General features: G+C 43.8%; 1 protein-coding gene across 4 annotated transcripts in view; it reads left to right on the forward strand.

The window, feature by feature from the left end:
- Window positions 1-21,047, forward strand: part of NDUFAF7 (NADH:ubiquinone oxidoreductase complex assembly factor 7) — a 262,505-nt gene that overhangs the window by 173,339 nt on the left and 68,119 nt on the right. For all 4 annotated transcript variants that reach the window (XM_056566974.1, XM_056566973.1, XM_056566976.1 and 1 more), the window contains 2 exons: window positions 11,040-11,153; window positions 13,512-13,655. In XM_056566974.1, the coding sequence (XP_056422949.1) occupies window positions 11,040-11,153; window positions 13,512-13,655 (258 nt within the window). The remainder of the gene's footprint in view (window positions 1-11,039; window positions 11,154-13,511; window positions 13,656-21,047) is intronic.

Raw genomic sequence — 21,047 nt, forward strand, 5'->3', positions numbered from 1 at the left:
CATTAGTTACTCTGTCAGGTCTGTTGGTTAATATTAAGTCTAGTAGAGCCGCCTCTTTTCGGGCCCTGCACCATTTGGGATAGATAATTGTCCTTAGCTTTAATCAGAAACCTGTTTCCTTTATGAGATTCAAAGGTCTTAATCCCAGTTTATATCAGGATAGTTGCAGTCCCCCATTATTATCACTTCATTCTGATTTGCTTCCTTGTTTATTTGCCTCATTAATTGATCTTCTGCCTCTTCCGTTATATTTGGTGGCTTATAGCAAACCCCTATCAGAATTTTTTTATTTTCATCTCCATATATTTCTACCCATAATGACTCCACATTATCATTTCCCTCCCATATATCCTCCCGCAATGTGGCCTTCAGACTGGACTTTACATAAAGCAAACTCCTCCCACTTTCCGTTTTGTCCGATCCTTCCAGAATAGACTATAACCCTGTATGTTGACCGCCCAGTCACAGCTATCGTCCAACCAAGTCTCTGTTATACCCACTATGTCATAATCCTCCTCAGACATTATCAACTCCAGTTTGTCAGTTTTATTGGATAGACTTCTGGCATTAGTCAACATGCAATTCAATGGTGTATGTTTTTTTTTTCTTCTTCTATGAAGCCTATCCCTATAAACTATTCTAACCCCTCCCTCTGCTCCACCCCCCAAGTACATTAATAATTCCCCCCCTCTCTATCTACACTATCTTCCCCCTTTATGTTGTAGGTTCCCTACCCCCCAATGCCTAGTTTAAACACTCCTCCACCCTTCTAGCCATCTTCTCCCCAAGCACAGCTGCACCCTCCCCATTTAGGTGCAGCCCGTCCCTACGGTAGAGCCGGTAACCGACAGCGAAGTTGGCCCAGTTCTCCATGAACCCAAACCCCTCCTTCCTACACCAGCTTCTGAGCCACTTGCTTACCTCTCTAATCTCCCACTGCCTCTCTAGTGTGGTTCGTGGTACAGGTAATATATCAGAAAATATTACCATGGAGGTCCTTGCCTTATGCTTGCGGCCTAAGTCCCTGAAATCATTTTTAAGGACACTCCACCTACCTCTTACTTTGTCATTGGTGCCAATATGTACTATGACCGCTGGGTCCTCTCCAGCCCCACCCAGCAACCTGTCAACCCGATTCACGATGTGCTAAACTCAAGCGCCAGGGAGACACTGTTCGGCGATCCCGGTCTTTGTGACAGATCACCCTGTCTGTCCCCCTAATAATTAAGTCCCCCACTACCAGTACCTGTCTGGCCTGCCCTGAACTCCTCCCTCCCTCCTTACTGGAGCAGACACCCCCCTGGCGGTCAGAGGCAGTATCTTGCTGCAGTACTGTTAGCTCTGAAAAGGCATCCCCCTCATCTGCCAACCGGGCAAACTTGTTGGGGTGTGCCAGATCAGGACTAGCCTTCCTGACACTTTTCACTCTACCCCATTTTCTAACTGTAACCCAGTTAGACGCCTCTCCAAGTTGTCAATGCGTCTCAGTGTTGCCAGTTTATCCATTAGATCCAGGATCTGGGCTTCCAAATGAACAACTTGCACACATCCTGTGTGGGGACACAATTCTTATATAACTCATATAAGGACAGTGTGGGGCACGCAATTCTTATATAGGGACAGCATGGGGGACCTAACCCCTATAAAGGGACATTGTGGGGGATATTGGGTTTGATATAATGGATTTTATTCAGTAGCAGTGTAATAGTAATAGTCCTTCCGTGGTGATATATGGTTCAGGTGTGATGGTATTATTGTCCCTTGTATTCTGTTAAAAGACCTTGTTCACATTGCCTGTTGGCAATCTGGCCAGAACAACGGGAATTTGTCGGGGAAAAAAAAGTGTAAGCACTATTTTTTTTTTTTTTCAAAGCTAAATTTCTGTAAAATTACCGGATCATCAACAGACCCCATGCAAATGACCGTCTGCATTCGACCTGTTTCGGGGTCCGATCGGATAAATAAGAGCTGATCAGACCCTTGAAGGGTCGGATGAGTGGCAATGTGAACCTAGCCTTATTGGTCTCAGTATGTGGTCAGTAACAGTATGATGGTAATATGTATAGTGGTAGTATTTCTCCTTGTGTGCTGTTACACAGTTAATATTCTCATGATTGTAGATGGAATTTACATAGTTTATTCTTCGTTCCATTTCCTATGGATTTTTCTATGGTTAGTTATTTGCTGCCACCTTGTGGCCTTTATGGTAATGCACATGTTTCTCTCTCCTTAAAGCTAGGACTCATTTCCTTTGTATGTCACCACACCCCTGCTTAGTGCATCACTTCCTGTGTCATGGATGCCTGTATCTGCCACATGTAATAGGGACTCATGTATCAACTTTTGACCCCATACTACTGAATTCCATTCATTCTGCTGTATTCCTGTTTGATGTACAGAATAAATCAGCTTGTGGATGAAAACAGTATTGGTGAGTTCAGCTATCTCATAAGGATTGACCACAGTGGTTATATCTGCTTATTCAGGCCAGCCATATCACAACAATCAGAGTCAGAAAATTCAAAAGATGCATAGAATTCCTCTTCCCTGCGTATATGTGTGTGCCTAATCTGCAATAAGCTCAGTGCCATCCGCCATCTTGTGAAGCACATGGTTGCTCACAAGCTTACTTCACTTCACATGAATGTTGAAAAATGTTTCTCTACATTGAACTGTTACCTCGCTTGTTGAAGCTGCTGTTTGTCTTCTTAAAGAGACAGTACAATTTTTCGCAAAACAGTAAAAAATGTCTAGGCAAGGCTCTGAACACTCTTTTATGGCTGAATCAACACAGATACTTCATGCCATTGAACCGGCAGTTGTACAGGGAACAGATCCAGCAGATATTACCAAACAAAGTGTAAGACCCAAACGTACAATAATACAGACTCAGAAAATCAGGGAAAACTAAAGATGAGTTCTCCGGTAATCTGTCAGACCTCTGGGAGAGAACCTCACACTGCATGTCAGTTTTGTCAAACTTTAATGATCAACCAGCTGAATTAGAGATTCTATAAATCGCCTATTTGCTGCGTATGAACGCTACCAGTGGTTTTGCAATTGCTTTCATTAGAAAATTTTCAGTATTTCATTCAATCTGGAATGCATTCAGTCCTGCTGTGTACACTGCTTCGTCCTGGACGTTGGAGGGGTTGTACACACTGCACACTCTTGTAAAGGGGAGGGGGAGGGGCAGGAAGACTGCTGCCAGGTTCTCACTGATGTCTGCTGTGTGAGAGAGGCAGAAACACATTGCATTGCAGATGAAAAAGTAAGTGTCCCTGCATGTATATGTGTGTGGATATATGTGCATGTGTGTATATCAGTGCGTCTATCTAATGTGTATGTGTAAGAATATATGAAGCCAGTGTGTGTATGTGCGTGTAATAAAGGGAGACTACAATCATATGCCTCCAGCTGTTGCAAAACTAAAACTCCCAGCATGCCTGCACAGCCAAATGATGTGTGGGCATCCTGGGAGCTGTAGTTTTGCAACAGCTGGAGGCACACTGGTTGGGAAACACTGGACTGAGGAGGGGGAGTGGTTATCACAGTGAGGACCCGCCCCCCTGCTTCTGGTGGACAAAATTAAGGTATTTCAGAAATAAAGCTAATTCTGAGAGAAATGTAGGTCACAGACACATAAAAAAGTACATGTACATGATAAGGATGAGAAACTGAGCAACACATAACAGTTTACTTTTTTTGAGTGATCTGACGGGTACGCTTTAAAGCTTTACGGTAGCTAGTGCTACCATAACAACATTCTTAGGCCCAGACCCAGGCCCAGCAGCATCAGTAAACCATATATTGGCTGAATGGCACAGCCTGGAGTTGGCAGAAGCATGAGGAGACCATTGAAATTTAAGAATTTTAAATGCAAATTTACGATTTTTAAATTGAAATTGAACTTTTAACTCCCAGGTTTTAGTGTCCCAGGCTCTGGCCTGTGGGTACAAAGGAGCAAATCTAACAAGGAGTCACATGTCACATGGCAGCACAATTACAGAGCCTGGAGGTGGCATCAGTAGGAGGAGACCATTTAGTGGCTGAATGAGACAGCCTGGAGGTAGCATCAATATGAGGAGACCATATAGTGCCTGAATGACTGCCTGGACTTTGTGGCTGCATGGGGAGACCATATACTGTCTGAATGGCACAACCTGTATTTGGCTAAAGCATGAGGAGACCATATTGTGGCTGAAAGGCACAGCCTGGAGTTGGCTGAAGCATGAGGAGGCCATATAGTGGCTGAATGGCATAGCCTGGAGTTGGAGTCCCTGCAGAGGACAGGATGCTCACCAGTCTGAGGAAGGAGGATTGACCCTCCAAAATGCATCTATTGGTTATGCATTTAAATAAACATAGTGCTTCCTAGCACTTTAACCCTATCTTGGCTTCCATCTTGATGCTACTGGAGTTTTGAGCAGCGGCCACTGAGAAGGTTCATTTTTACTACAAGTCTACAAATCAAGTTTGGCTGCCCAGAAGTCCAGTGGATTTTCATGTGTCTTGGCATAGGCATGTCAAGGTATGGCACCACCTGCTGGTTAAGGTCCTGCTCTTGGTGTACCTGCTGCTGATGAGTTGCTTCACTATGCGGGTAAGGAAAGTTACTCATCAGCAACTGTAGACTCAGGTTGCTGCTGATGGAGCTGGTACTGCTCCTGCCACCCCATCCCTCCCCGGCAGCCATGGCAGTGGAAGGTGAGGGCAGGGGGCCCCCGATTCAGACCTGCGAGAGGATGGACGAGGGCGCTGACTACATAGGATACCTCTGTAGTAGGTCAGTTTGTCCTCCCTCTCAGTGGGTTTAAAAATGGCCCCTATTTTGTGGTGGTAGTGAGGGTCCAATAAGGTGGAGATCCAGAAGTCCAGAAAATATAAAATCCCATCCCTTCCCCAATATCGCGCCACACCCCTACCCCTTAATTCCCTGGTTGAACTTGATGGACATATGTCTTTTTTCGACCGTACTAACTATGTAACTATGTAAGTCATCCCGCTGCCCAATGGTGACAATTTGGCTGTCACTACGCAAGCGAGCATGCATCGTGCTATTTGTGCAAGTGACTCGGAGGGACTCCCTACCTCCATCTCCACTTCATACTGCCACGGTGGGCCTGGGTCCTCTGTCTTGCCTTCCTCATAACCCTCTAGCTCCTCTGGCTGCTCCTGCTCCTCCTCTCCTGTCAGATTACTAGAAAACCTCCCATTTGGAGAAACCGAAACTGTGCCCCTCCTCCCACAGTTCAGTCCCCACAGAGCTCATGTGGCCGTGAGATGTAGGCGCCACATCTCCAGTGCCCTGACCAGCCATCGTTTCCAAAGCAAAATAAGGAGGATAAGGAGGCGAAGTCGCACACTGTCACAGGACCAATGGCCTAAGAGCGTGGAGGAGGAAGCGGCGTGAACCACATCCACACCCAGTGAGCTGTAAAGGATTGTCCCTGACCATAGTTACATCACCAGACGTCGGCGCTGCCATGCACTTTGGTACACACCGACAGGACTCAAGGACTGGCCCATCTTCTTTTCCACAAAATTGCGCAGGGCTAGTACTGCCTTCTTCACAAAGAAATGACAGCTTGGCACTCTCCACCTCGGCTCGGCACAAGCCATCAGTTCACTGAAAGGTGCAAAGTACACCACTTGAAAAGGGAGGGACTGCAGCACCAGCAACTTCGACAGCGGCACATTAAGCTTCTGCGCTGTTGGATGAGTGGGTGCATACTGTTGTCTCTTAACCCCTTAAGGACGCAGGACGTACTCAAACGGCCCCTTTTCCGAGTCCTTAAGGACTCAAGACGTTTGAGTACGTCCTGTCAAATCCCGGCCCCCCGCCGCTAGCTGGAGGGGAGGCGGTGCCTGATGCCTGCTGAAATCGTTCAGCAGGCATCGGGGCATATCACCCAGGGGGGTCATTATGCCCCCCCATGTCGGCGATGGCCGCAGATCGCTGGACAATTCAGTCCAACGATCTGCGGCAGATTCCGGGTCAATCGGGTCTCCAGTGACCCGGTGACCCGGAATTACAGGCTGTTCGGGGCAGTCTCCGACGGCCCCGAACAGCCAGAGCCTACAGGGGTGAGGTGGCACTGGTGCCACCTCACGATCGCCCTGATTCGTCGGCCGGCCGACCAATCAGGGCGCCTGCTGTGTGTGTCACTCCCGCAACCCGCTCCGCCCCTCTTCCGGAGGACGTGAGCGGGACGTGCACCCCAGGTGCTGGGGACCCCGATCCCCGGCGTCAATGTTGGGATCGGGGCCCCAGGAGCGACGGCGACGATGAGGGACTGACCTCATGCGGCTGGATCGTTGGAGGTGAGTGACCGCCTCCTGCTGTTGCTTAGCAACAGCTCCCAGCATGCAAAAAGGGCATGCTGGGAGCTGTAGTTATGCAACAGCAGGAGGCAGACCACCACAACTCCCAGCATGCCCTTATGGGCATGCAGGGACTTGTAGTTTTGCAACAGCTGGAGGCACATTTTTTCTATGGAAAAGTGTACCTTCAGCTGTTGTGTAACTACAACTCCCAGCTTGCACCAACAGCTAAAGTGCATGCTGGGAGTTGTAGTAGTGCATCTGCTGGTTGCATAACTACAACTCCCAGCATGCCCATTGGCTGTCGGTGACTGCTGGGAGTTGTAGTTTTGCAACAGCTGAAGGCACACTGAGTTATGTAGCAAACCAGTGTGTCTCCAGCTGTTGCATAACTACAGTCCCCAGCATGCCCTTCCGCTGTCCGTACATGCTGGGGGTTGTAGCTTTTGCAACAGCTGAAGGCACACTGGTTGCAAAACACTGAGTTTGTTACCAAACTCTGTGTTTCACAACCAGTGTGCCTCCAGCTGTTGCAAAACTACAACTCCCAGCATGCACTGATAGACCGTACATGCTGGGAGTTGTAGTTTTGCAACAGCTGGATGTTCCCCCCCCAATGTGAACGTACAGGGTACACTCACATGGGCGGAGGATTACAGCAAGTATCCGGCTGCAAGTTTGAGGTGTGGCAAATTTTCTGCCGCTACTCAAACCTCCAGCGAGAAACTACTGTGAACCCCCCCGCCCATGCGACTGTACCCTAAAAACACTACACTACACTAACACACAATAAAAAGTAAAAAACACTACATATACACATACCCCTACACAGCCCCCCTTCCCTCCCCAATAAAAATGAAAAACGTCTGGTACGCCACGGTTTCCAAAACGGAGCCTCCAGCGGTTGCAAAACTACAACTCCCAGCATGCACTGATAGACCGTACATGCTGGGAGTTGTAGTTTTGCAACAGCTGGATGTTCCCCCCCAATGTGAACGTACAGGGTACACTCACATGGGCGGAGGATTACAGTAAGTATCCGGCTGCAAGTTTGAGCTGCGGCTCAAACTGCCAGCGTGAAACTACTGTGAACCCCCGCCCGTGTGACTGTACCCTAAAAACACTACACTACACTAACACACAATAAAATAAAAAGTAAAAATCACTACATATACACATACCCCTACACAGCCCCCCTCCCCAATAAAAATGAAAAACGTCTGGTACGCCACTGTTTCCAAAACGGAGCCTCCAGCTGTTGCAAAACAACTACTCCCAGTATTGCCAGATAGCCACTGACTGTCCAGGCATGCTGGGAGTTTTACAACAGCTGGAGGCACCCTGTTTGGGAATCACTGGCGTAGAATACCCCTATATCCACCCCTATGCAAGTCCCTAATTTAGGCCTCAAATGCGCATGGCGCTCTCACTTTGGAGCCCTGTGGTATTTCAAGGCAACAGTTTAGGGCCACATATGGGGTATCGCCGTACTCGGGAGAAATTGTGTTACAAATTTTGGGGGATATTTTCTGCTTTTACCCTTTTTAAAAATGTAAAATTTTTGGGAAAAGAGGCATTTTAGGTAAAATTTTTTTTTATTTTTTTTACATATGCAAAAGTCGTGAAACACTTGTGGGGTATTAAGGTTCACTTAACCCCTTGTTACGTTCCCCGAGGGGTCTAGTTTCCAAAATGGTATGCTATGTGTTTTTTTTTTTGCTGTCCTGGCACCATAGGGGCTTCCTAAATGCGACATGCCCCCAGAGCAAAATTTGCTTTCAAAAAGCCAAATGTGACTCCTTCTCTTCTGAGACCTGTAGTGCGCCAGCAGAGCACTTTTCACCCCCATATGGGGCGTTTTCTGAATCGGGAGAAATTGGGCTTCAAATTTTGGGGGGTATTTTCTGCTTTAACCCTTTGTAAAAATGTTAATTTTTTGGGAAACCAAGCATTTTAGGTAATATTTTTTTTTTTTTTTTTTTTTACATATGCAAAAGTTGTGAAACCCCTTTGGGGTATTAAGGTTCACTTTACCCCTTTTTACGTTCCACAAGGGGTCTAGTTTCCAAAATGGTATGCCATGTGTTTTTTTTTTTGCTGTCCTGGCACCATAGGGGCTTCCTAAATGCCCGCATGCCCCCAGAGCAAAATTTCCTTCAAAAAAGCCAAATGTGACTCCTTCTCTTCTGAGACCTGTAGTGCGCCAGCAGAGCACTTTTCACCACCATATGGGGTGTTTTCTGAATCGGGAGAAATTGGGCTTCAAATTTTGGGGTGTATTTTCTGCTATTACCTTTTTTAAAAATGTAAAACTTTTGGGAAACCAAGCATTTTAGGGAATTTTTTTTTAATTTTTTTTTTTTAACGTATGCAAAAGTCGTGAATCACCTGTGGGGTATTAAGGTTTACTTTACCCCTTGTTATGTTCCCCGAGGGGTCTAGTTTCCAAAATGGTATGCCATGTGTTTTTTTTTTTGCTGTTCTGGCACCATGGGGGCTTCCTAAATGTGACATGCCCCCCAAAAACCATTTGTCGCTCCTTCCCTTCTGAGCCCTCTACTGCGCCCGCCGAACAATTAACATAGACATAGGAGGTATGTGCTTACTCGAGAGAAATTGGGTTTCAAATACAAGTAAAAATTTTCTCCTTTTTACCCCTTGCAAAAATTCAAAAATTGGGTCTACAAAAACATGCGATTGTAAAAAATGAAGATTGTGAATTTTCTCCTTCACTTTGCTGCTATTCCTGTGAAACACCTAAAGGGTTAAAACGCTGACTGAATGTCATTTTGAATACTTTGGGGGGTGCAGTTTTTATAATGGGGTAATTTATGGGGTATTTCTAATATGAAGACCCTTCAAATCCACTTCAAACCTGAACTGGTCCCTGAAAAAAAGAGAGTTTCAAAATTTTGTGAAAAAATTGGAAAATTGCTGCTGAACTATGAAGTCCTCTGGTGTCTTCCAAAAGTAAAAACACGTAAATTTTATGATGCAAACATAAAGTAGACATATTGTATATGTGAATAAAAAAAAAAATATTTTGAATATCCATTTTCCTTACAAGCAGAGAGCTTCAAAGTTAGAAAAATGCTAAATTTTCAAATTTTTCATCAAATTTTGGGATTTTTCACAAAGAAAGGATGCAAGTTACCACAAAATTTTACCACTATGTTAAAGTAAAATATGTTACGAAAAAACAATCTCGGAATCAGATTGATAACTAAAAGCATTCCAGAGTTATTAATGTTTAAAGTGACAGTGGTCGGAATTGCAAAAAATTAAGGTGTCCTTAAGGTGAAAAAGGGCTCAGTCCTTAAGGGGTTAAACATGGCTTTGCCGATGGATTGTTGGTGGAATGGCTGACCAATAGTAGGAGGAGCAGGAGCATCTGGAGTGACAGCAGGAGGGTATGACACACAGCTCCCTTCGGCTGAGGTGGTGGAGCCTTAGCTGGCTAAAAGAGGGAGCAGCGTGCCACTGCGTGATGCAGCAGGCTGGACCACTACATCGGTGCCGCGGTTCTCCCAGGCCGCTTTATGGTGGCAAAGCATATGTTGACACACATTGGGACCCTGGCCACGCTTCACCTTCTGCTGACATATCTTGCATGTGGCTAGGTGAACCTCCTCCGGATGCTTGATGAAAAACTGCCACACCGCAGAGTAGCTGATTTTCCCACCAACAGTCAGCACTAATTGACTGCTACTGACGCCATCTCCAGGAACCCCTTTTGACTAAACTGGAGAGGGTACAGAGGAAGGCGACAAGGATAATTGATGGTATGGGTGGATAACAGTGCCAAGACAGGTTATCAAGCTTTGGGCTATTTAGTTTAAAGAAAAAACGTCTTTGGGCGTTTTGATTACAATGTATAAATATATGACTAGACAGTACAGGGATTTTGGTAGTGATATTTTTTTTTTTATCTAGGCCAGTAACCATGACAAAGGTGGCATAAAGGGGAAATAAAGGTTTTATCATTATCACAGAAGGGGAATTCTTTACTGTAATAGAAGTGAAACTGTGGAACTCTGCTATATGAGGTTGTGATGTCTGACTCAATAAACAGGTTGAAGGGGGCCTGGATGTTTTTTTTTTTTTTTTATATTATATTATATTACAAGTTATGTATACTAGATTTATGTGGATATAATGTTGATCCAGGGATGTGTTCTGATTATATTGCAGTTGGGAAGGAATAATATTAAGAGTTAAGGAAACTGGATTTATATGGCGTGAACATTGATCCAGGGACGTGTTCTGATATACTGGAGTTAAGGAATTTTTCCTCCATCATGGGACAGTTGGAAATTGGCCTCATGGGGGTGTTAATGTTTGCATTTCTCTAGTACGGTTTTAGGTTGAACTTGGACTCTTGTCCTTTTTCAACGTTACAAACTACCGTATGTATTGAAAAATACTTTTTTCTCCTGTACAAATGTAAAAGAGGACCTAAGATGCTAGGACTGGAACACCGCCTTCACGATTGTGTATAAACTGTATCTCTATGACCACATAACAGGACACCAATACAGTACCAATTTAAAAGTATTGGGTGCAGTAGAGACAGTTACAGGTTTTGCAGCATTGCCCTGAAATGCTTGGTGTAAAAATAAATGATGTTCAACGTCACCACAGATAGTTTTAACCACATTAGAGACCTTACCTTCCCATTTTTTGAGCCTAAATATTAATTTTTGTGTTCTTCATAGAAAACTTCAGACGGATGGCGTGAAATATTAATTGATGTTGATCCAGAATTCCCACAAAAATTAAGATTTGTTGTTGGTTCTAGCAATATTCTTCTTACAAAAACATTTATTCAGGTTTGTATACCTTGGTTATGGCTTTTTGTGAACTGTATTTAGTTATGGCTTTTTGGGAACTGTATTGTAAAAGCACTTCATACTCAGGTCTTCTCATATATCCAATAAGCACCTAAATGTGTAAGTGAAAGTAGAATTTCACTGACAGTTGCTCTATTGTTATAACAATAGATTTTATTAATCATTGCTTCTAGATGGAATCTCTTTATGGAATGCTTGATCGTGCAAAAAATCCATTACCTGGACTCCTCATTTATGCCATATTTTCTGACTTTTGAATTAATGTATTAATATTTAGCATCTGAAAAAATCCAAATAATATCAGTTCTTTGTAGTTTTATGGCTATATAAATGCTGGGTTCCCAATGTATTTTTTTTTTAAGTGTAGAAAGAATATGTTTGAGAAATACCTGTCTACCACAGACAGGTATTGCCCAAAACTACATTGCATGCATATTATAGTTAAAGGGGTTATCCAGGAAAATACTTTTATTTATATATATATATATATATATATATATATATATATATCAACTGGCTCCAGAAAGTTAAACAGACTTGTAAATTACTTCTATTAAAAAATCTTAATCCTTTCAGTACTTATGAGCTTCTGAAGTTAAGGTTGCTCTTTTCTGTCTAAGTGCTCTCTGATGACATGTGTCTCGGGAACCGCTCAGTTTAGAAGAGATTTGCTATGAGGATTTGCTACTAAACTGGCCGTCTCCCGAGACACGTGTCATCAGAGAGCACTTAGACAGAAAATAACAACCTTAAAGGAGTACTCTAGTGCAGAGTATTCCTGCTCAGTCCTGCCCGGCCGGCAAAATAAATGAAAATAAACCATCACTCACATAGCGTCACATAGCGCTCAGCCTATCGCCGGCCGAGGCAGAAGATCGCGGCCACCAGCGATAGGCTGAGCACCATGTGATGCTTCGTTACACCCGGAAGTATGAACGAGATGGACCAGAAGACCGATCAGCTGTAGTGACGCTTCGCGGGAACCCAGGGAGGTGAGTGATGGTTTATTTTCATTTATTTTGCAGCCCGGGCAGGACAAAGCAGGAATACTCTGCACTAGAGTACACCTTTAACTTCAGAAGCTCATAAGTCGTGAAAAGATTAAGATTTTTTAATAGAAGTAATTTACAAATCTGTTTAACTTTCTGGAGCCAGTTGATATATCAAAAAAAGTTTTTTCCTGGATAACCCCTTTAACAACTGCAGTTTTACATATACATTTTTATGTGTTTCAAAACACAACAAAACCATACAAAAAAGCACGGTGTAGATCAAGCCTATAATAATCATAATAATCTTTTTTTGATGAATCACACATGAAAGTCATATGTTAATGATATTAAGTACAGTGACCTCCGGACCTACGATGGCCCTACGATAATGTCATAATAATACGATAATTTCAACATACGATGGCCTCTCAGAGGTTATCGCATGTTGAAGGCAGCATCAACATACGATTCTTTTGTGTGTCGGGGTCATCGCATAAACGGTTATCCGGCAGTGCAGACTGCTTCAGCTGCCCCAGAATAGCCGTTTTATGGTGCCCCGTGTGGTACGGTGATGATCACTCACCTGTCCTTGGCGCTCCGGACTGTTCTCTTCAGGAACCCCTGCATCGCAGTCGCTCTTCTTCGTCGTCATCACGTCGCTGCGCACTCCATCCCATTATCCAATAGGAGTGGCCTTGATGATGGCGATGCCGAGCGACGATCCCAAGCAGCAGAGATGGTCTGGAGCGGCGGGTACGCGGCGACAGCAATGGAGGGCGACATCCAGGGCAGCGATAACGGTCCGGAGCGGCGGGGGCAGGTGAGTATAACTTCCTATTCTTTTCATTGCACGGATCCCTCAACATATGATGGTTTTAACTAACGATGGTTCATTTGGAACGAATTACCATCGTATGTTGAGGGACCACTGTATATGCTCTCACCATATTTTTACCATATTTTTTTTTATGTCATTGGTAATATGTTCCAACTGCGTCTGAAACCTGTTGCATACTATTTTCCATATGCAGTAAAATAAATGATGACTTTACACCAAAAACATAGTGTAAATGTAATCTACAGTTTAAAATCAAAGACATCAAATAGTTTAATGTCTAGTTAAAGATGTTAGCTATCCCTACTAGTGCTGCTCACTGAAAAATACAGTACCGTTTGTGACCCACATTCTACTCTTGAGAGGTGGTTGAGAGTTACATTCAGATAAAATGAAAGAGACCTTCATAAGGACTGGCTGGGGATTACTTAATGTATGTCTAATAAATAGTTGTGTGTTCTAAACCCTCCACTTATGTATTTTTCATAATGAATATTTATTTTATTGTAGACAGATGAAAAGCGGGATCATATTGAGGTATCTCCTAAGGCTGCAGTGATTATTCAAAAGCTTGCCAATCAAATAAATACTTCTGGAGGAGCTGCTCTGATAGCAGATTATGGACATTCAGGAGACAAGACAGACACTTTTAGGGTAATTTATTAACCCCTTTACTCCTTAGCCTGTTTTGACTTTAAAGGGGTACTCCACTGGAAAAAAAAGTTTTATATCAACTGGTCCCAGAAAGTTAAACAGATTTGTAAATTACTTCTATTTAAAAATCTTAACCTTTACAGTACTTATCAGCTGCTGTAGGTTCCAGAGGAAGTTCTTTTCTTTTTTAAGTTTCTTTCTGTCTGACCATAGTGCTCTCTGCTGATACCTTTTAGGAACTGTCCAGATTAGGAGCAAATCCCCATAGAAAACCTATCCTTCTCTGGACAGTTCCTAAAATGGACAGAGGTGTGAGCAGAGAGCACTGTGGTCAAACAGAAAGGAAATTCAAAAAGTAAAGAACTTCCTCTGTACTATACAGCAGCTGATAAGTACTGGAAGGATTAAGATTTTTAAATAGAAGTAATTTACAAATCTGTTTAACTTTCTGGCACCAGTTGATTTAAAAAAAAAATAGTTTTCCTGGGAAGTATCCCTTTAATGACCAAGGCAAATTTTCAGAATCTTACGTGACCTCTTATTTGGTAATAACTTTGGAACGCTTTTACTTATGAAGGTGATTCTGAGATAGTATTTTCATGACATATTGTACTTTACATTAGTGGTACATTTTGATTGATATATTTAACGTTTTTTGTTAAAAACTCCAAAATTATTTCACATCTACAATATGTCTGCTTTATGTTCCTGTTGTTTGATAAACATTCTTTTACTTTTTTAGAATGTTAGAAGGTTTATAAGTTTAGCAGCAATTTTCCAGATTTTCAAGAAAATTTCAAAATCTGATTTTTCAGGGACCAGTTTAGTTCTGAAGTGGAATTGTGGGGCCTGTATGTTACCCCATAAATCACTCTGTTTTAAAAACTGCACCCCTTAGGCTAGGTTTCCATTTGTTTTTTTTGTACACTTAAAAAAACGCCAGAAAAACTGCCACAGGTTTTTCCTGTGTTTTGGCCATTTTTCTGGCGTTTTCCCTGGTGTGTGGAAACAGCCAAATTTGTACACTGTGGCAGTTTTTTCACTGTCTTCAGGTACCACTTTGTGGGTCGGATGCTGAGCGCCCGGACCACAGAGTGTAAGGAGATGAGGAGTGATGTATAGCATCACTATTCACCTCCCCCGTCCATATAGTATACAGGGGGGCATAGTGTACCCATGTATACTATACAGGAGTCGGGAATCCTGTCACCAGACTGACAGTACTCCCTGCCCCTATAGCCTTCTGGGCGGTATACAGAAAATACAGCTTTCTATAGATAGCTGTATATAGTGTATACAGAACAGGAGGTCCACTTACCTCCCTTGGTTCTGTCCCCGCCGGTCTGTGTAGCTCCGCCCCCAGTGATGACATCATTAGGGGCGGAGCTACAGACGGGATTCAGGCTAGTAAGTCTGAAGCTCTGTTAACATTGTTCATAAATAATTCAATTAAAAAATAAACACATTGGAACAATTATTTTACTTTAAAAAACACTCCCCCACAGCCCTTGTTAACCATTTTATTAAAATACAAAAAATCCAGTTAATCCTTCGTAATCCATCGAATTCGCTGTAATCCTCTGCATACATGGATCTGAAACAAGAAGGAAAAAAAAAGGGTTAGGACATTTTTTGAGCTCTCTGCAGGGGAGAGCGCCCATAATGCAATGTCTACCCAAACAAGGAGCCTCCAATTGGTGCAAAACTACAACTCCCAGCATGCCCAGACATCCTTTGGCTGTCTGGGCATGCTGGGAGTTATAGTTTAGCAACAGCTGGAGTCTCCCTGTCTGAGTAGACACTGGCAAAAGGGTCTGTAAACATTATCCAAAACGGACAATGTTAACAGAGCTTCAGACAACTAGCCTGGATCCCGTCATCACTAGGGGCGGAGCTACACGCACCCGCGGGGACTGGACGGAGGTAAGGGGACTTCTCCATCTTCTCTATACACTATTTACACCTATCTATAGATGGCTGTAGATAGTGTATACCTCCCAAAGGGTTAACCTACACTGTCCAGCAGTGTAAGTTAACTCTTTCCTTGCCGGGCTGGCTTAGCGCACAGCTCAGCAAGGGGTTAAGTGAGCTAGCAATGTGAATACTGTATACACATTGCAGGCTCACTGTAAGTTCTTGCTGGGCATCAGCTGTTCACCCAGCTCTGTAGGCTTGAGAACTGCTGATCCCGACAGTCACTTCAGGAGGATCGCAGCGGATGTCAGGAGGAGTGACATCCGCTGTGATCTGTCCCATACTGCAGGTACTACTACTCCCAACATGAAACACTCTGCTCCATGCTGGGAGTTGTGGTACCTGCATTAATAGACAGATCGCAGCGAGTGTAACTTCTGACACCCGCTGTGATCCCCCTGTATAAAGTATAGATACGGGCGGCTGCTCTTCTATGGTCCCCTGCACTGACGTATATATACACATATTCCTATTTCTCACAGAGTTGTGATTGGCTGGAACCATCTGACCAATCACAGCTCTCTGCGGGAAATATGAATGTATATACGGCAGGGCAGGGGACCATAGAAGAGCGGCTGGCTCTGTACATTATACAGGAGTATCACAACGGACCCCGGCGATCTTTCAATTAGTACAGGTAACTACTACTCCTATCATGCAACAGTGTGTTCCATGCTGGAAGTAGTATTATTAGCAAAAAAATATTTAAAAAAATAAAAAGTAAAAAACACACACACACTACATTTTTATTATTGTCGGCTACATTTTTTCCATCACTACTGTATCTTTTTTATTATTATTTTTTAATGGTACCCTACTAAATTTTATTTATCTCCATCACTTTTTTGGATCGCTAAAGTCCAAAAATGCCAACGTTAAAACCCACATGGCGTTTTTCTTGGCGTTTTTTCACTCTCATAGACTTCCATGGGAGAAAAACGCCAAGATTTTCCCAAAAAAACGCCAACGTCTCGACGAGGTCGTTTTTCTAAACTGCCAAGGAGCCCCAAAACGCCAAAAGGCTAAAAAAAAACGCCAAACTGAAAAACGCCAAGTGGATTGGGCATTTTGCAGTTTACTATTGACTTGCAGCTAACATCTGGCCGCAGCGTTTTTTCACAAAAAAAAGGCATGCGGCAGAATGGGCGTTTTTATTGGCATTTTTTGTAAAAAAACAAAAAAACAAGTGGAAACCTAGCCTTAAAGTAATCAGAATGACATTAAAGGAGAACTCCGGAATATAAAAATTGTAGCCCATAGTGCAGGCAGTAAAAAAAAATAAAGATGTACATACCTTCCTCCGCTCTCCCAGGGCCTTCGGTAACCAGCTCCGGCCTCTGCTGTTATCCACTTCCTGGTTGCCGGTGGTCGGAGAGTCTTACTGTGCTCAGCCAATCACCGGCCACAGTTAAGTCCCGACTCGGCCGGCGATAGGCTGAAAGGCAGTGTGACGTTTTCGGCCCTGGCCGCAGGTGCCGGTGTAGTGAAGAATTTTGTGCCCTGAAGCATTCTCACACTGCCGCTCAGCCTATCACCGGCCGAGTCGGACTTCGCTGCGGCTGGTGATTGGCTGAGCGCAGTATGATTCATCTGACCACCGGCAACCGGGAAGTGGATCGCGGCGGAGACCGGAGCTGGTTACCGGAGGCCCCGGGGGAGCGGAGGAAGGTATATACATCTTAATTTTTTTACTGCCGGCACTATGGGCGACAATTTTTATATTCCGGAATTCTCCTTTAAAGAAGTTTATTAACCCTTTAGACATGAATGCAAAGTGGAGGCAGAATTTTAAAATTACATTTTTTTTTGCTTATTTTCCATTTTTAATCCATTTTTTTCTGTAACACAGTAGGTGTTGACAGAGAAATGCAACTCAAGATTTATTCCCTGAATTCTGACGTGTTTAGAAATTTCCCATATGTGGCCATTGTGCGCTACATGTCTCTCACACAGGCAACATGAAGGTGTGCTGTGTGGATTTTGGTGTTGATTTTTGTTTTAAAAAAATTATGTATGTAAGTCGCTGTTTTTTCTGTGAGCCATGACTTTTTTTTTTTTCATCGATGCAATTGTTTTTTTTTTTTGTTTTTTTTTGCGGCACATGTTGATGTTTTTGGGGGGACTATTTTTGGTTGTGCTTTGGGGTGTATAACATATACATGCTTTCACTTTGCAGAGTGCCGATCGGTGACAAAGGGAGCTCCCTCCCTCTGTAAACCTAATAGATGCTGTGGTCACAGTGACTGCAGCGTCTGTCTATAGGGTTAACTCAGGATCGGAGCGCATCAATAAGTTTCTTACACCTCTCAGCCGGAATGTTGGACCACTCTTCCTTTGCAAACTGCTCCAGGTCTCTCTTATTGGTATTTTCCCAACAGCAATTTTAAGATCTCTCCACAGGTTTCAATGGGATTTAGATCTGGACTCATTGCTGGCCACTTCAGAACTCTCCAGTGCTTTGTTGCCATCCATTTCTGGGTGCTTTTTACATATGTTTGGGGTCTTTGTCCTGTTGGAAGACCCAAGATCTCGGACGCAAACCCAGCTTTCTGACACTGGGCTGTACAGTGCGACCCAAAATCCATTGGTAATCCTCAGATTTCATGATGCCTTGCACACATTTAAGGCACCCAGTGCCAGAGGCAGCAAAACAACCCCAAAAACATAATTTCACTGTAGGTACTGTGTTCTTTTCTTTGTAGGCCTTATTCTGTTTTTGGTAAACAGCAGAATGATGTGCTTTACCAAAAATCTCTATCCTGGTCTCATCTGTCCATAAGACGTTTTCCCAGAAGAATTTTGGCTTACTCAAGTTCATTTTGGCAAAATGTAGTCTTTCTTTTTATGTCTCTGTGCCAGCAGAGGGGTCCTCCTGGGTCTCCTGCCATAGCGTTTCATTTCATTTAAATGTTGATGGATACTTCGCGCTGACACTGATGCTCCCTGAGCCTGCAGGACAGCTTGAATATCTTTGGAACTTGTTTGGGGCTACTTATCCACCATCCGTACTATCCTGCATTGACACCCAGGGCCGCCATCAGGGGGGTACAACCCATACACCTGTATGGGGCCCGGACGTCCCTGGACCTTTTATTTTTTTTTATAAATTGGCCTGTCTGTGAGTGACTGTGACTGTCACTCACTGACCGGTGGGTCCCCGCCTCAAAGTTATTAAATTACCTTTTTCTAGGGCGCAGGCCCCTTAAGAATCGTAGCAGGGCTGGACAGGTCAGGGGCTGATGGGAGTAGAGACGTCACGTGCGCTGTGCAGGCACGCACGTCTACTCCAATCACCTGACCAGTCCCTAGGTCCCCACGAGTTCTCCAGCATCCTCCCCATGCAGGAGCAGCAGCAGCCTCATGCCGTTTCATTGATCCCCGGTAGAGTAAGTAAACTGGCCCGGGGGGGGGGATGGTTAATGGGGGTGATGAGAGGTGTAGGGGAGGGGTGTTATGGGGGTGAAAAGAGGTGCAGGGAAGGGGTTGTTATGGGGGTCATAAGAGGTGCGAGGGGGGTGTTATGGGGGTCATAAGAGGTGCAGGGGGGTTATGGGGGGGTGATGAGGAGAGGTGCAGGGGGGTTATGGGGGTGATGAGAGGTGCAGGGAGGGGGGGTGATGTGGAGAGGTGCCCCCCGCACCTCTCCTCATCACCCCTCATAACCCCTCTGGTTATAATAGTGATGAGGAGAGGTTTGGTGGGGAGTTATGGAGATGATGAGGAGTGATGAGAACACAGAGGATAAGAGGGTGTGTATATGTATATATGATGTGTATGCATGTGTGGCAGTATTATATTCAGAGGGTACAGTGTGTGGCAGGATTATATTCAGTGGATACAGTGTGTGGCAGTATTCAGGGTACAGTGTGTGGCAGTATTATATTCAGAGGGTACAGTGTGTGGCAGTATTATATTAAGTGGATACAGTGTGTGGCAGGATAATCAGTAGATACAGTGTGTGGCAGTATTATATTCAGGGTACAGTGTGTGGCAGTATTATATTCAGTGGATACAGTGTGTGGCAGTATTATATTCAGTGGATACAGTGTGTGGCAGGATTATATTCAGTGGATACAGTGTGGGGCAGGATTATATTCAGTGGATACAGTGTGGGGAAGCAGTATATTCAGGGTACAGTGTGTGGCAGTATTATATTCGGTAGATACATTGTGGGGCAGCATTATATTCAGGTTACAGTGTGTGGCAGTATTATATTTAGTGGGTACAGTGTATAGCAGTATTATTTTCAGGGTACAGTGTGGGGCAGTATTTTACATAGGGTACACTTTCTGGCAAGGTTATAATGATTACTGTCTTTATGCAGAGGATGAGGATCTGCTGACAATGAGGAGCCAATGATGTCTGGATGTCAGACTCTGCAGAGAAGATGGAGCTGGAGGAAGACCTGGTCTCTGGAACAGATGAAGAAGAAAAGATAACAGAGAAGATATCACTCAAGTCAGAAGACGTCACTCAGGTTACTGATATCATTGTGTATTCTCCTGACTGTCCCATCAGAGCTGTAGTCACTTGTAAGCTGTTACAAAACTATAACTCCCATTGCCAGAGGCTCTCCAGAATGATGGGAGTTTTAGCTTTCCAACAGCTGGAGAACCACTTCAACCGAGGTGATAGGTGGGGGTCTCAGCAGTCGGACCCCCACAAAAAAAATGCCCCTGGGGGGGAGGGGGGCAGGGGGATGGGTAGGGAGCCCCGAGGTAATTTCGGGGCCCTGTGGTTTCTAGCTACACCTATGGGGGCAACTATTAACAGAGGGGCCTACCCAAACTATATGGAGCCCCCTATATAGTTTGGGTAGGCCCCTCTGTTAACCCCTTAAGGACTCAGCCCATTTTGGCCTTAAGGACTCCATTACATTTTTACGTTTTCATTTTTTCCTCCTCGCCTTCTAAAAACCATAACTCTTTTATATTTTCATTCACAGACTAGTATGAGGACTTGTTTTTTGCACGACCAGTTGTCCTTTGTAATGACATAACTCATTATATCATAAAATGTATGGCGCAACCAAAAAACACTATTTTTGTGGGGAAATTAAAAAGAAAAACTCAATTTTGCTAATTTTGGAAGGTTTCGTTTTCACGCCGTACAGTTTACGGTAAAAATGACATGTGTTCTTTATTCTGAGGGTCAATACGATTAAAATGATACCCATTATTACGTACTTTTCTATTATTGTTGCGCTTAAAAAAAATCACAAACTTTTTAACCAAATTAGTATGTTTATAATCCCTTTATTTTGATGAACTCTAACTTTTTTATTTTTCCGTATAAGCGGCGGTATGAGGGCTCGTTTTTTGCGCCATGATCTGTACTTTTTTTTGATACCACATTTGCATCTAAAAAACTTTTAATACATTTTTTATAATTTTTTTTATAAAATGTATTAAAAAAGTA

Source organism: Hyla sarda, chromosome 3 (genome assembly GCF_029499605.1).
Source record: "Hyla sarda isolate aHylSar1 chromosome 3, aHylSar1.hap1, whole genome shotgun sequence".
Classification (NCBI taxonomy): Eukaryota; Metazoa; Chordata; class Amphibia; order Anura; family Hylidae; genus Hyla; species Hyla sarda.